The 16,845-nt window shown below is 33.4% G+C and overlaps 1 protein-coding gene across 1 annotated transcript; it reads left to right on the forward strand.

Annotated features, from left to right (window-relative positions):
- Positions 1–1,815: 1,815 nt before the first annotated feature.
- LOC135132777 (terpene synthase-like) lies at positions 1,816–4,579 on the forward strand. Its single transcript, XM_064060973.1, has 8 exons — positions 1,816–1,956; positions 2,017–2,115; positions 2,173–2,327; positions 2,384–2,528; positions 2,581–2,701; positions 2,754–2,896; positions 2,948–3,050; positions 4,262–4,579. The coding sequence occupies exons 2-8, from the start codon at positions 2,041–2,043 to the stop codon at positions 4,462–4,464; spliced, it is 945 nt and encodes a 314-aa protein (XP_063917043.1). The 5' UTR covers positions 1,816–1,956; positions 2,017–2,040; the 3' UTR covers positions 4,465–4,579.
- The last annotated feature ends 12,266 nt before the right edge of the window (positions 4,580–16,845 follow it).

Genomic DNA, 16,845 nt, shown 5'->3' on the forward strand with positions numbered 1-16,845 from the left:
GTGGAGATGATTAGAGAAATTTTGGTTAGCGTATTATCATCTAAAAAATATTCTTAAAACACATATACAATTTGACTACGATCGGTCCAATAGATTAGGATATTATCTGCCTAAAATTCGACACCGACGACAGACAGGCAGACAGAAACGGGAGAACTATTTTTTCATACTTCAGAGATCATGAAACGTCTAGAAAACATGAAAGTATCTATTTTATACGAAAATATAAACAATTTAAATCATTATACTTGTGAAGTAAATCAATCCTCTCAAAATATATTAAGATACTTAGTTAAAATTCTTAAAGAATTTCGAATTCTAACTAACATCACATATCTAATTCTTTAGGGTATTTTCCTCTGCAAATTTGTGTGCCCAAATTTTATACAGTAAACAACAGTTCTGAATTACCTTGTTACCTTGTAACACTCTAGTTAGATAAAGATTCCACAGTAGCACCCTTCTGTTTCTTTTAGTTTTCAAGTCAAGATGATACAGTTTTCTTAAGACTACCTACTACATTCGGGTACAGTTTTTCTTTTTCTTTGGGATTAAGATTTATTGTAGTTTGTCTTTTAGTCGACTTTGTTTTACGTTTATTCATATTTTCTTCGATTTCTTAATCTCTATGCCGCTACAGTTGGTGGAACTTCCAGAGTTTTTTTTTACGTATCCGTGCAAACATGTTGCGACGTGCTGAACCCTGTTTGCTAGTATAGGACAACATTTTCGACATTTATTGTAAAAAGGTAGTAGCAACTCTAGGTTGGTCTTATTTTTTTATTCTAATAAACAATGTGGAATCGTTGCGGCAAGGATCAAACATTCGTCAGAATAAAAAGTCGATTACCAAAAATCGGTCCTTCTCAGGACCACCACTTGTTTCTACAGCTAATAATCTTTCGCACTGACCTTTAACAATGGATGAATACATGAATGAACGAATGATAACCAACAAAAAGTCGGTATTACTTTTAATTGAAACTGAAAGTGTTTGCATCGTTTTTATTCGAACGTCTTTCCACCTACTGTTTAAAAGGTGGATCAGTGGCATCGCATCGAGGGTGGTTCGACGTTTAATTTATTTTTTCTATAGTTACACATTACTAGGGTACCTGATGCCGTGGTTACAATTATTGCATATATTTCAAAATCACCCTGTATAAACAAAAAATTCAGTACTTCCTTAAGTTGTAGCTTACGTCACACGAACAAGCGTTTTTGTGAAAATGTCGTTTTACTTTTTTCTGTAGTTACTTTTATTATTATTATCATTTTTTTGTTTTCAAAATTACTCCTAAAATATCTCAAACTTCATTTCTGTTCTTTTAATTGAATTTATTCTGCTCTATATTACGTAAACTATCTCTTACAACAAGGCAGTCATAAATATTTCGTACATCTAGTGACACATGAAATTTATAAATCGTACAGATTTGCCACTTCTTAGTAATGGTAGACACTGTTAAAATTTTAATTAATGTACTTAATATGCTATCTGCCAGAATAATTATAACACTTGAACTTTCGTTGCCATTATTATTAGTTATAACACACTGCCAAAGAGGCGGAACAAATCACCACTTGGATGAAACCCCTGCATAACCAATTTGCGTTTACTTTATTTGTTATTCCCTACAAGAAAAAAAAAACAGCATTTTAACAAAATTCAAAATATTCATTATCATGCATATTAAAGTACCAAAAAATGCGTAAAAGTAAAATATATACACTTTGATAATAATAATTGATGTTTGTGACTCGTTAAAATTTATTATATTGCCATCGTTAGTCATAATATATTTTTTACTGCAAAATTATCATTAACTAAAAAAATCAGTAACGTGTACATTCTTCAACTCCTCACGCCCGTGGTAACACTTGTTTTAAATATTAAAATATTAAATACTAACAAATAAACTGAAGTTGCGCAATTCAAACTTCGAGGACGTCAAGGTATAGTGAGCAATAAATTGGAAGAACCCGGACTTACAACTACAATTTCACTCTGGTCAGTTGCAGTCAGTGTCTACTGGAAAAATGTACTCCAAAATGGAATCAGATATTGAACCACATGTCTTAACCAGCAAATATGCTGACAAAGAAAGACAACATGTAAGTATCTGATAGAAATTAACCATTTTTTTTACTAATTAAAATTCGTTGTGGTAGCTTCTTGTGCAATCGATTGTACATACTTCAAAAATGCCAAACAAAAGTATGGCACCAAAATTAATCGAGGCTTTAAATTTTTGGTTTAAACTACCAAACGACAAACTGGATAAGGTTATCAACATTTTTCGGCTTATACAAGCTACTAACAACACGTACGACTATCTTTTTATTTTGTTTTGAATCAAAATTTACATTTTTAATCTGTTAGTATAATTGACGTCTCAGAAAATGCGATGGCTCGCAACGGCAAGTCTACAGCAAACTCAGTTTACAGTTTAGCAGATGCCCTCAACTCATCTTACTACTGCTGTTTTTTGATTTTAGAGAGACTGCGAGATTTAGAAAATTTTGAGGTCGGTTTTGTTAATTCTGTTATTTAATGATGACTTCACGGATCTATTTTAGGCAGTAAAATTTGGCAATGAGTATTTCTTAGATTCTAGTAAAGGCTACGGCTTAGAAACTTATTGGAGGGACAATATAATATGCCCATCCGAAGAAGAATATGTCAGAATGGGCACTCTAAGTGGGTTATCTGGTAATATTTAATAACCAGAATGTAATATTTTTCATTACAGAGACAGGTAGTGTTATTCGAATTGTTATCAAACTAATGCAACTTCTTAGCGGCAATAAAAAAGATCTTACTAAATTAACAAATAGTTTGGCACAATTTTTCCATATTTATGACGACTACGTTAGTTTACATGCTATGGACGATGTAAGTATTTTCTTTCAGCACTTTTTACCGAACTAAAAATATTGTTTCTAGTATTTACTAAATAAAAATGGTACGGATATGATTAGTGAAGGAAAGTTCAGTTTTCCGATGGTTCATGCGATTTGTACCAAGCCTAATGACGTTCAACTTCTGAGTATCCTTTTCACAGAAATTTTAAAAATTTTACTGGTTTTCTGACGAACTTAAAGTCTATGGATTAATCTAGATATTCATTTTCGTACACTTAAATCATGCGATTAAAAAAAACGAGAGTAACAGCTGGTTGTGGTAAATTTATTGCCTCAAAACGAAAACCAAAGAAATTTGTTAAATTTTTAAAGATTAACAACTTCGGTTCTTTTCAGTTATTGTTGTGGCAAAATCACGCTAATGCAAAAAAATAATGTGACGGTATCTAATTTTACATTTATTTTTTAAATTATTTAAAAATCCACAGTCGCAATTATTATTACTTTAGTACAAGGCTACGATTAAATCAATATATTTACGTCGTGTTTAACTTGAACTTTGAAAGCAAATAATAATTAAACCTTTAATTTATTTAAATATGATATGATATTACTAACAACTTAACTAACTAACTCCATATTTGATATTTATTTTTTTGCGCAACACACTTTTCTTCATATTTTTAAATTGCTTTTTGTACTCTAGAGTCTAACCAAATCTATTTTACTAAACTTTAGCATGCATTGTAAATGCGTATAAGTGTTAAATGCTCATAACAATTAAAGAATTCATGAATTTTGAAATGTTGACGGGTGAAGAAAACAAAAAATTTGTTTTGCGAATCAGCTCTCTGGTTTCAAGTTTTGTGTTTCAGATTTCATTTTCCACTTGACATAAACTATAGGGCATAGACAATTAAAACTATCAAAAGATATCAAAAACCGATGAAAATAAACACCACTACAAAAAAATTATATGTATTGATTGTCAGGAACTTTTGTTTTTCTAGTCAAAAATCACTTAAAATAATGTCAGAAATGTATTAATAAAATACGAGGAATACTGAATATTTTATTACATACAACTGACGTAACTATACTGACAATTCACTAGATGACGTCACATCGAAACGTAAAAGTACATGTTATCTTATCTAGAAACGTATATTATTATTTTACGACATTAACCTGATTCTGATACTTTAAGGAAAACTACGTCAAAGCGTCATTAGTTTTTTTTTTTTTAACTATATATCTGAATGCCATGTGTCATGTTATGAACGCGATAATGCTCTAGTAGTTACTTAATAGTTGCATTGACACAATTATTGCAATTTAGTAAACAACTTTAATTTTTATTTATAATGTTTTTATTATATAACCTTGATTCATACAGATATTCTACGACAAAAAACTAAGGAAGAAGAATTAATCAAGTACTGTCTTAAGTTACTGGAAAAATTTGGAAGTTTGGAGTACACTAAACAAATTCTGAAAAATCTGAAAGAGGAGGCAGAAAAAGAAATGAAACAAATGGAAGAAAATCCTCACATGAAAAAAATCTTCGAGGACATACTTTCGAAGTTAAAAATAAACTAATTTTGAAAGTATTTTGTCTTGGAATTAGACATTCATTTTGTCTAAAGGTTTTATGACAGTTCATAAAATTGGGTGTATTATGAGGATTATTGTTGTGTGCACTTTTGGTTTATTAATAAATGAGTTATATTCTTACTAGTTGTGTGCTACCTATACAGAAGTTAATTCTACTGAAAAATATGTCGCTGATAATAATGCTTGGATTTGGACATGTTGCTAGTTTAAATTGAGTATAAGTCTACGTTGGACCTGGTTGATAATAAAAAAAATCGTCTGCTATTATTCTCTAATCTCACTGCATCCCCAACAATCTACGCATCACTTGAACCCCTACGTTACTCTGACCTACTGGTGCTAACCTACTCTGACAGACAGTAAAACAACTTTTTGTATTTTGACAATTACTATTGAGTCAATTAAGTATAAATATTTCAAATTCTCAACTAAACTAATTGGAACTACACCTACATTGAAGATTGCTAAAAGTAGAATTGAAAGTTTCTGAAGATTTAGCATTGGCTTCATTTCTATCGACAATTGTAGATATTTTGAAACTTTGGTGTAGTATGTTTGTATTGTGTGTGTTAGGAACAATGAAAATGCCTTCATTGGTGTGTTTCTTTCTAACTATGGTATCTGGTCTGTTTAAGTCTATAAATATGGTGCGTCCTAATATACTTGCACTTGGTGTTTTCAAAGAATGGACATAGAGTGTCGTATCTTGGATTACAAGTAAGTTCAAATTTGTTGCTAAATCTTTGTGAATTATTTTGGCTGCGTTGTCATGTCTAGCTTTGTAGTCAGCTTGTGCCAGGATCCTACAGGATGAAGTCATGTACTGAATGGTTTTGGGTTTTTATTTACAACAATCGGTATTTGAAACTTTGATTATGTATTTTCCGTAATTCTTCTTATTAATTACCTTGGTCTTGAATAGCAAACAAAAACCCTTCTGTTTCGGCCTACAAGCTTAGCTTTTTGAATCAAATTAATGAAATGACATATTCCGGGTGATATAAATTTCGTCCAGTTCCTTAGAAAAACGTCCATGTAGTTGTTTTGTTTCAGCCCACTTGTTTCAGCGTCTGAACTGAAAATAAATTAATTTTGATTTCTTATGGCACGACATGGGTCTGCAAAAAAATCTATTATGTCTTTATGACGACATTATAACATGTACCTAGTTCATTTTAATTACAATTACGTATATATGATTATTTTAACCTTTGTTTTTCTAATTACCATAAAAAGCTAATAATAAATGCGCAACAGTATTACCATTTACCTAGTAGTCACGTTTTGTAAAAACTTTTTTTTTATTTCAAAACACTAAAAAATGTTATCGTTTGTTTGAACAAATGGCAAATAAACTTCAAAGTAATTTATGTGGCCACATAAAGTATCGGAATATTTTTGAAACGACGTCTCTTACCATTTACCATTTTTGATGGGGCATCGCCAAGGCCAAGCGGACGTGACAAAATGGCAAGTCTGTCATCCTAATAATTAAAAGTGGCCTGTTATTGGATTTTTCTCAAACCGTGTGCATTAGAAAATCAATTAATGATATACAGTTTATAGATTACCCAGACAACATGATGTCGTCTTTTTCACGTGAACAAATGGTCATCATTTACGTCATAGTGACCAAAGATTTCACGTGATATTGACGTACCAATGACGGTCAAATGTCAATAGATGACGTCATTTTCTCATGAACTATTGACGTGATGTACTGACGTCTTAGAGTCGTCATTTTGTAACGAATTATTGACGTGATTTACTGACGTCCTAGAGACGGCATTTATTGACCATTTTAAGCCGGTTTTATATTTTGATTTTTAGAAAAAAATATGCAATAAATAAAACGCTGAAATAATTTTATTTTTTTATATTGTTTAGCTTAAATAAAATATTATAATTCGTTATAATCACCATCTAAAGCCCAAAACAAAGTATATATTAATTAAACCTAAAACAAATTAGTGTAAAAAAATTAAATTTACTACAATTTTGTCAACCAACAATGAACTTCAATAAACAAATAAAAAATATGTCAATTAAACAAATTAAAGATAAACCACTCCTAAGAACACAAACAAATCTACATACAGATAATTACGAGTATAATTAGTATAAACAAAAAAAAGGATATTGTACAATATATAATCAAAAATAAACGTTGCAATAAAATATGCTATTTAAAGAAAAATCAGTTTTAAAAACACAAAGAAATCTATTTAGTTACAAAGAATATTAAAAAAAAAACTATAATAAACTATAGATCAGTCTTAAAAACACAAACAAATTTATTTACAAAAAATATTAAACAAAAAACTAGAATAAAGGGAAAAGACAATTGAATCGCATTGTTGAAGTTACTTGATTGAAAATGCACTGTACAACCACAGTATATGTAAAACTATCTAATTCACGACGACTTGACTGTCCCCAACACACAAAAAAGTACCGTTAAGAATTAATTCTGTTTTAACAATCATATCAATAACCTAAGTTTTTTAAGTTTGCCTCAATTTATTGCACTGAAAAGAAAAACCCGTTAGAGTGCATGGATTAATGGAAATGCATTCATTTTTTCATCTATGGGCAATAGCAAGCATTTAACTATTATTAAATTTAAGGGATTACAGCTTAAAGCAGAAGACTAATTCTGTATTTTAAAAATGCTAAATTTACTTGAATCTAACGGATAATCGTAAAATGGTTGCATTGACAAAAACGTACAGCCTATCAGGAAAATCTCGTTGTCAATACTTTGTGACGTCCTTCTCACGGCCAGGCTAGCTCCTTCGTCGTTGCGGGGTGATGGGTCGTTCGACTGTCTTGACCTTGGGCGCCAGTGTGTCACAAGAGGGCACACAAAAAAAAGAAAGATGACAGGAAAGCCGAAGAAGAGAAAGAAAGAGGAGTGGAATAATTAGAATAAAGAGAAGAAAAGGAAGGAAAGGGAAAAAAAGGGAGAAGCAACAAATACCCGGTCTAATCACGTATATAATCTGGATTCTATATAAAAAAATAATATAAATTGGGGGGGGCGGCAGCAGCTCGTTGGTAGGTGGATTGACGACCCTGGTTAACCGGCGACCCGTGACGATTGGAGGCAAAACAAAAAAACTGGCACAACGCAAACTGGGACGCACCCGGTTTCTCCCGGACGATCGGCGAGCACTTCCCGGCGATCGGCGCGCACTTCCCGGCGACTTACCGTATTGGTACCAATACGCAGAACGCCCGTTCCCGTCTCCGCGGTCCTGTTGAGGTCAGCTTCTCTTCCTGTGCCTCTCCTGGACTCCGTTGGCCTTTGGTGTTCTCGCCTCAGCCCTTTTCTCGTCTCTCCAAACACGGTCTCCCTCTTCCCAAAGCCTCGACAACGGCCCTCGTCGTCTTCACCCCACGCTCGCCTCTCTCCTTTTTTTTTTTTTCTTTCGCCTCGTCGCTCGTCGCTCCCGCCGAGCTGCGCCGCCGCGTCAATGTCAAATGTCACGTTACAACTTTTTACAATGAAGCGAAATGTGTATGTGTAAATAGTAAGTTACCAAAAAGTATCGTAGTATTACAGGCATCTACCGGTATATAATATCCAATATTAATGTTATATTGTATTTTTTTAACTTACAAAGAAATCTGCTTGTTCTAATATACAAACATAATCTTGTAATTCGTCAAAATTTGTTTAGGTGTGGTTTTGGCGGCATAATTTCTATTTTTGTTTACTTTTTCAGTTGTCAGATTTGATGACGTTTCCATGTTGGAGATTTTTTCACTCGTTTCCTTTAGCATTTCTTTCGTTTCGCACATGTGTTTTGTATTTGTTTCAAATCTAAAATAAAATTATGTTCATTAGCATTAGTTCATAAAAAATTGCAGTAACATACCTTTGCAATATTTTATAGCGCCTCATTTTCAAAAACAATCACCGTAAGTTCTTCATAATCAGTGGGAGTATCTTCAGTGATTAATGGTGGTCTTTCCAGCTTATCTGAAAAAACTGCTTTTGTTATCTACGTACAGTTATCAAAAATAACAGAAACACGTAAACATTATAATGATTACTTTATTAGACATTAACTTACCTACTATAAATAAGTACAACCCACACTGAATGGCATAAATTTGCACAAAACTGCGTTAAAAATGAAGTGAGTAACAGATACACGAGAAAGTTTCGGTGGTTGAGAACCAACTGGAAATATTGGAATGCTTCTCTGTGAAGTGCAATAAACATAAATACCGAAAAAAGAGAAAGTCCGAATGCACACCCCAAACATCTGATGTATTATATGTATAGTAAATACGGATAAGAATAAATTTAATAAAACTGAATATTAATCACTCTCGAATTTTTTTGGTAACCGTCATCACTTTATAAACGTCTTTATAAAATCAAATTTCGACGAAGGAATTCTTCAAAACCTTGTCCCGTTTTAGGGACAATGGACAAAGAATTTTTATGACTTTGTTTGTGTCGTTGGGTCTTTTCGCTCAACCCCAGATGTTGTACTTATAATTTACCAAGCAGGTACTTACAAAATAACATTTCCAGAGTAAACAAGTTTTCAGAAATAATTATTTTATTAGAAATTATTAGAATGAAAAAACTTGTCTTTGGTGTATTTCTAATTAAGCCGTTGTATTTTTTGCTGTAAATATAATCAAGCATTATGAAGGCCACTTTTTAAAGAATACGACGACCCACATCTAATTGATCATATAATCTATAAAAAATTACGAAGAAAGGACGGCCTTTTGACGTCATTAATTGACGTCAAAAGTAAGTCATAAAAATCTCGTCATTTTCACGTGATTTTTTGGGCGAATGACGTCGCCCACGAGTTATGACCAAAAATTGACGTGAATTAGACGACAGTCTGCTGCTTGGGTAGGGGCTATTCGACATCTGTTGTACCACTGACCACTGTACGGGGAGAAAAAATAAAAGTTAAAAAACAATATGTATACAATTTCATTGCAAAAACAAACTTTGCCTGCATTTTCGACGAAGTTAAAAAAAAATACCTGCCACTAATACGACTTACTTAACTAAAAGTTTCAATCTAGTAAAATCTCCGGTGGTTTTCAAAAAAGATTGGAACCTCTGGATCCCGCTTTAGATTAGTTCCACAGTAGAGAAGTAATTTAATATATTTATTTCTCATTATTCATATTTGCTGAATCTTAAATGTCATTAAAAACCACCCACTAGATTTCTATGTAAAACCGAACGTAATTATAATGGCGAACGGAAATTAGGCGAAAAAAATGTAGATCTAGATATACTAACAGAATCTGAAGTTGAGAGAACCGGAAAATAGGGCGAATGATAAATAAAGTCGACGCACAATGAAAAACCACTTGGCAGCTTCGTAAATGTCCATAATGTAACTGTGAATTTTTTAGTAATTTATTTTAATAACTGTTCTGTTACTTGGTATTCTGATATATCAAATCACGTTGAGATTAGCGTTGTTAAGATTGTTTTCAAGAACGCATAAGAAAAGATATTACGTTCAAGCACTCATTGTCTGTGGAAATTTAAAATTCAGATGTCAACTTTGATGACAATTTGTAAAAAAATATCTACCGATCATTTATCCACAATCACTTGAAAAGTGACCTACACTACTCTGACCTACTGGTGCTAACCTATTCTGACTGAGTGAGTGTGGGAGACAAGGGACAAGGTGCAAGCCATGTGTAAAGCTGCTCCGACTTTGACGTCAAATTTGGTGAGTCGATTCCAATTATTTTATTGTTGGACGACACTCATCTGCTGCCGAGTCACCGATTAACAATTTTTGATTTTTTTATGGTGGTCGGGATTTCTTTTGAGGAGAAAATTTAAAGATTTCCGATCTTGCATCCTTATTTTTGGATGCGAGAAGCGTTATCTTATTTTTGCTCTTCGTGGAAATAGGTAATATTGTTACACCGAAAAACATATTGTTTGCTTCAAAAATTTCTAATGATCGAGTTTACATTTATCCCAGTACCAAAGCACTAATAGATGAAAAGTAGTCCACCATCAAAGTAGAGGACAAGAGCATTGGCTAGCGGATTAATAAATCCTGCTAGTCGAATTGTTTTGTCAAATGTTTGTCCATCGATTCCCCACACCGTTTTCGAGGACAGAATTAAATCCTTAGGATTTACGGCTGTAACTCCTATGACATTTATGAAAACAAGTGTTCAAGACGAATTTGCACATGTACTTTCGTAGGCAAATACATGCTCACCCTGACGTTAAAATTAATCTTCCCAATTCTTTAGTCCTAAAGTACGATGACACAAACTACCGGGTATTCTTTACTTTTGGCGACGTTTTCTTTAAGTGTAAAATGACCGGTCATTTTGCTAACGACTGCCCGATTGAAGTTGAAACTCCTCAGACTCCGGTTACAAAATCTGTTACCACCATTAAGGATGTAGCTGGAAAGAGGCAATTAGGAGATGATTCCTCACCAGAGGCCGAAATTCTAGGATCTTACTGGTCTTACCCATACTTAATAAATAGCGCCACTTAATACCCACTGAACTACGACCAAACAATTTATGGACAACGCCCTGGGCACCAGTGATGTTTTAGGATTGCTGAGAACGTATATCGAAGACATAGGCGATGTACTCCAATTGTTGTACGACGTGTATCCTGTAGTCAATTATAAAAGCATAAAAAACAGATGCAGAAAAGTACAAATAAAAATAAAAATATGTCTTGAGCTGGAAAAAAAGTTGGCGCGAGAGGCAATCTACCACATTTGTTTTAGGATGTGTCTATAGACCTCCTTTGTCGCACATTAGCGATGAAGCGATGATATGAAGTTATTGGTGTACATTGGTGATATAACTAAAAGATATGATAAAGTCTACATTTTTGAAGATTTTAAAAATCTTCCGGAGGTGGATGGGCCGATTAACGGCAATAGTTTACATACGCCATCTGCTCAGCTTCTGGTGGATTTGCTGGTCGATAGTCATCTCAGTTAGTTACACACGAAACCAACAAGTTACAGATTAAACCAAACACTTTCGGTGCTTGACTTGATAATAACTTCGGAAGAAGATTCTGTTGCCAGGTTGGAATATCTTAATCCAATTAGCAAATCTGATCGTTTAACTTTGATGACTAATATACACCTTTGCTGTACAAGGCGATTGAGAACCATTACAGTTATAAGAAAAGTAACAGATTTCAAGGCGTTGGGAAAACAGCTTAATCAACTGGATTGGGAATCATATATCTCAGCTGTATCGGTTTCCGAAAACTGGAATTTGTTTAAGACAACTTTACCGACCGCCTCCTCACAGTGTACCTCTACTATTGTTTCAAAAAGATCGGTCTCCAAACCGTGGATCAATAACAAAATTCTAGGTTTGGTACTAAAAAAAGACAGCTGTGGCGCACCTTCAAAAAACAGGTTCCTAATCTAGTTACAAAATCCATAGAGAGTTTTCAAATCATCTTTCGTATATTATTAGGGAAACTAGATTTGTATACGAAATGCGTATAGCCGGTAACACAAATCCAAAAAGCCTTTTCAAACATATTCGTACCATTAGATTGTTAATGAGTTGTTGATGGAAATGAAATTTTAATAAGAGTGTTAATTTTATATTGGAACAGTTGCCTTGTAAAAAAAAAAAAAAACAATAATAATTATAAATAAATGATTAACAAAAGTTAATTTTCCAATTTTCTAATAAAAAGAAGTAAAAGTAAAAACCAGAAATCACAACAGGTTATGGGCCCAGAATACTCGCAAGTACTGAGGCAGTAAAGCTAGAAGAAGAAATTTTTAGAACCTTAACGAGAGAAATAAAACTCGAAAAGGAAGAAAACGTATTTGACAGTGACATAAGAAGAAAAAAAAAAGCAAAAATAATGGCGTTGACAGAAGAGGTGAATTTATTTAATAGAAAAGCTCAAAGATGAAACCACGTATCAGTTGTGGAAATTTCAAATAGTAGTAACATTTAAGGCTTATGATCTGTTTGGAATAGTAAATGGAGACAAGCTTCTATCTAGTGAGGAAAAGGAGGAAGATAAAACTAAATGGGTGAGAAATGATGCAAAAGCGCAAAAACTAATTGTGACGTCAATAGACAAAAAGTACATGATGCACATTATGGACTGCACCACCTCCAAAGAAATGTTCGAAAAAATCAAAAATATTTTTGAAAGAAGCACTTCAGAACAAATATGTAATTTGCTGCAAGAGTTCTACAGCTACACATTTGGAAAAGGTACTGATATGGCTACTCACATTAGCAAAATAGAGAGTATTGCACACAAATTAAAAAGTCTAAATCAAACAGTTGATGACAACATGTTAATGTCAAAAATACTGTCATCTTTACCTCAAAGTTATGGTTTCTTCAGGACTGTCTGGGAATCTACTCAAGATAATGAGAAAACCTTACCAAAATTGATAGCAAGACTACTATCCGAAGAAAACCGTAGCAAGGAAAGTGAGAGAGATATTGCATTTAAAAGTTCAGAAAGATTTTGTAAACATTGTAAAAGTAGTTCGCATGATACAAGATTTTGCCGAAAATGGAAAGAAAAGGGTGCTGGCGAAGTAAAATGTTTTAAGTGTGGATCCTCTGGACATATTGCAAATAACTGTCCCAAAAAGACAAATAACCAATGCAAGATTTGCAAGAAAACAAACCATAAAGAGCAAGACTGTTTCTTTAGAGATAAGACAAAATCATTAGAAAAAAAGAAGATAGCCTTTCTTACAGAAGACAGAAGATTGACAACGCAAGATTTTATAGTTGATTCAGGATGTTCATCCCACATGGTCAACTCGAAAGTGATGTTTACAGCATTAGAAAATATCGAAAGTAACATACAAGTTGCAAAGAAGAATGAAAAAATGAAGGCAGAAGGGAAAGGAACAGTTGAAGGAAGTTCATGTATACTGAATGATGTACTTTTTGTACCCGAATTAAGCAAAAATCTACTGTCAGTTAATGCTATAACAGAGAATGATGGTGAAGTAACATTTACTAAAGAAAAGGTAGTAATAAAGAAAAACAATGAAAAAATACTTGAAGGAAAAAAAATTGAAAGTGGTTTATATATGGTTAGTATAAATCAAAGTAAGGAAGAGAGTTATCTTGCAGAAAATACTTCAGTAAAAGACTGGCATAGAAAGCTAGGACATTTGGGAACAAAGAATATAAAAAGATTAATAGATCTATCGACAGGCATGAAACTGAATAAAAAGAAGTGTCAAATGGGTTTCTGTGAAGTCTGCATGAAAGCAAAGCAAACAAGACTCCCTTTTAATACAACGAGACAGAGGGCAAGAAGACCACTAGAAATTCTACATACAGATGTATGCGGCCCAATCGATCCTGAAACTTGGGATGGAAAACGATACATTTTAACAGTGTTAGATGATTATACTCATTATTGTAGAATTTTTCTATTGAAGTATAAGAGTGAAGTATCAGAACATTTAAAAGATTTTATTAGAGAAGCAGAAGCTTATCATAATCAAAAGGTGGTAAAAATACGTTGTGACAATGGTGGTGAATATACGTCATCGAATTTTAAACTCTGGACAAAAAATAAAGGCATTGTTCTGGATTATTCTATACCCCATAGTCCACAACTAAATGGAAAAGCAGAAAGATTAAATAGAACCTTATTGGAAAAGGCAAGAGCGATGATATTTGACAGCAAGCTAAGTAAAGATTTTTGGGGCGAAGCTGCGTATGTAGCAGCGTATCTGTTAAATCGAAGTCCTACAGAAGCAATAGACAAAACACCAATAGAATACTGGACCAAAATGAAACCTGATCTGTCCAGATTACAAATATTTGGTTCTGTAGCATATGCAAAGACACTGGGAAATTTACACAAACTTGACCCTAGAAGTAAAAGGTATCTTTTTGTAGGATATGCACCAAATGGTTACCGCTTATGGGATGAAAAATCTAAGGAAATAAAAATACACCGAGATGTTATCTTCAATGAACCAGGTAGTCAATCTTTGGCTGATTACAGAAGAACAAGCAAAATAAATTTTATAGAAAGCGACGAAGAAAATCAGGAACAGAATGCAGAACTAGAAGAAAACAATACAGGTGAAAATTCAGAAACCGAAACTGAAAATGAACAAGACATTAGACAAAAACCAAATCAAATAGAAGTACAAAATATAATTTTGGGAGAAGGAGAAGGCATCACAGAATCAAGAAGAGGAGAAGGCATCACAGAATCAAGAAGAGGAGAAGGCACCGCAGAAACAAGAAGTGGAAGAAAATTAAAACAATCTGTAAAACTTAAAGATTATATTGTAAACTTTGTTGAAGAAGAAGCGTTATTGACTTATGAAGAAGCAGTCAAGGGACCAGAAAAGGACAAATGGCTTGAGGCTATACGTGAAGAAAAAGAATCTCTGAATAAAAATCTTACATGGAGTTACGTGAATATAAATGAAGTAGACAAACATCGCATTCTGACAAGCAAGTGGGTATTCAAAGTTAAAGATAATGGAAAATATAGAGCAAGGTTGGTAGTAAGAGGGTGCCAACAACATAAGGGAATAGATTACAACGAAACATTCAGTCCAGTTGTGAACATAAGCTCAGTAAGAATAATGTTAGCACTGGCTGCCAAGTATAATATGTCAGTTACCAAATTTGACGTAAAAACAGCATTTTTGACAGCAAGCTAAGTAAAGATTTTTGGGGCGAAGCTGCGTATGTAGCAGCGTATCTGTTAAATCGAAGTCCTACAGAAGCAATAGACAAAACACCAATAGAATACTGGACCAAAATGAAACCTGATCTGTCCAGATTACAAATATTTGGTTCTGTAGCATATGCAAAGACACTGGGAAATTTACACAAACTTGACCCTAGAAGTAAAAGGTATCTTTTTGTAGGATATGCACCAAATGCATATTTCAGAAGAAATTTTATGCATGTACCAGAGGGGTTCAAATGTGAACAAACTGAAAACAAAGTGTGTAAATTGTCGAAATCGCTATATGGCCTAAAACAAGCTCCTATGAAATGGAATGAACGTTTTACTACATCTTTAAAACTGAATGGTTTAAAACCACTTATTAGTGATCAATGTTTATTTACGAATATAGAAAAGACCATGTTATTAGCAATCTTTGTAGATGACGGATTATTGATCAGCAAATGTGAAGAAGAAATGAAATTGTTATTGAAAAATCTTCAAACCGAATTTGAAATGACAAGTGAAAAAAATCCTAATAGGTTTTTAGGAATTAGTATTCAAAAACATGATGGAAAAGTTATACTTTCACAACAAGATTATGTACAAGCAACTTTAGAAAAATTTAATATGCAAAACTCCAAACCTGTACCTACCCCCATGGTCAAACAAGATATAAGTTCAGAAGATAAAATGGTAAAAATTAATTATCCATTCAGAGAAGCTGTTGGAAGTTTATTATATTTAAACAACAAGACCAGACCAGACATATCATATGCAGTGAATTACTGTAGTAGAAAAATGGAAAATTTTTCAAATCAAGACATTGTAACAGTAAAAAGAGTGTTTCGCTATTTGATATCTACAAAAAATGATGGACTGTGCTACGATGGCCAAAACAGTGAGAGAATGATTGCCTATTGTGATTCAGATTTTGCAGGGGACACTGAAACACGCAGAAGTACAACAGGGTACATAATATTTTTTTGTGGTGGACCCATATCGTGGTGTTCCAGGAAACAGCCAATAGTTTCACTTTCAAGCACAGAAGCTGAGTATACAGGGTGTCTCAGAAATAAGTACATTAATTTTAATCAGTTATAGAGCTCACTGAACTCAACAACTTTTTTTAGTAGAGTTTTGTCAAGAACTTTTTAATTATCAAGTTAAAAATTGTTAAAGTTATATCCCAATTAAGGTTACCCGCCCATGGATCCTCAGTCACCCATGGACACTAATAATTATTACAATTATTAATAATTTATGGTCAAAAACAGTTACTAGGATACGTATTTTCCTAATCTTGTCAATGTGACAAACATTTAGAGAGAAATTGAAAATCCTGCTCCCTAATGGTGTACGGAATTTCATCGACCCAAATGTGGGTGTTGAACACCTTCCCTCGTGTAACCGACCTCATCAGTTGATGGTATAAGAGATACAAAATTTCCTTGTTCGTTTATTTTTCTATTAACCCACTCACAAAAGTTTTGCCTACGTGGTAAGTCTGTTAGTTTCAATAACTAAACTTTCTGGTCCTGAAAGGGGTACATTTGTTCTCTGAGTATCCTCCAAATACTACTCTCCGATACATCCCACTAGACAGTGGTACGTGCTAGTGCCCGGTCGAGCTTCGACACTCTTCAAAACAGCCTCTTCAA

Source organism: Zophobas morio, unplaced genomic scaffold (genome assembly GCF_036711695.1).
Source record: "Zophobas morio isolate AGI-343-1 ecotype UQ-CSIRO unplaced genomic scaffold, CSIRO_AGI_Zmor_V1 ptg000021l, whole genome shotgun sequence".
Taxonomy (NCBI): Eukaryota; Metazoa; Arthropoda; class Insecta; order Coleoptera; family Tenebrionidae; genus Zophobas; species Zophobas morio.

Excerpts from the sequence above, each read along its gene's own strand:
- LOC135132777 (XM_064060973.1), top strand. The coding sequence starts at position 2,041 with ATGTACTCCAAAATGGAATCAGATATTGAACCACATGTCTTAACCAGC. Across the intron at positions 2,702-2,753 it reads TGTCAGAATGGGCACTCTAA|AGACAGGTAGTGTTATTCGA; the intron begins GTGGGTTATCTG and ends TTTTCATTACAG. Across the intron at positions 3,051-4,261 it reads TAATGACGTTCAACTTCTGA|ATATTCTACGACAAAAAACT; the intron begins GTATCCTTTTCA and ends TGATTCATACAG.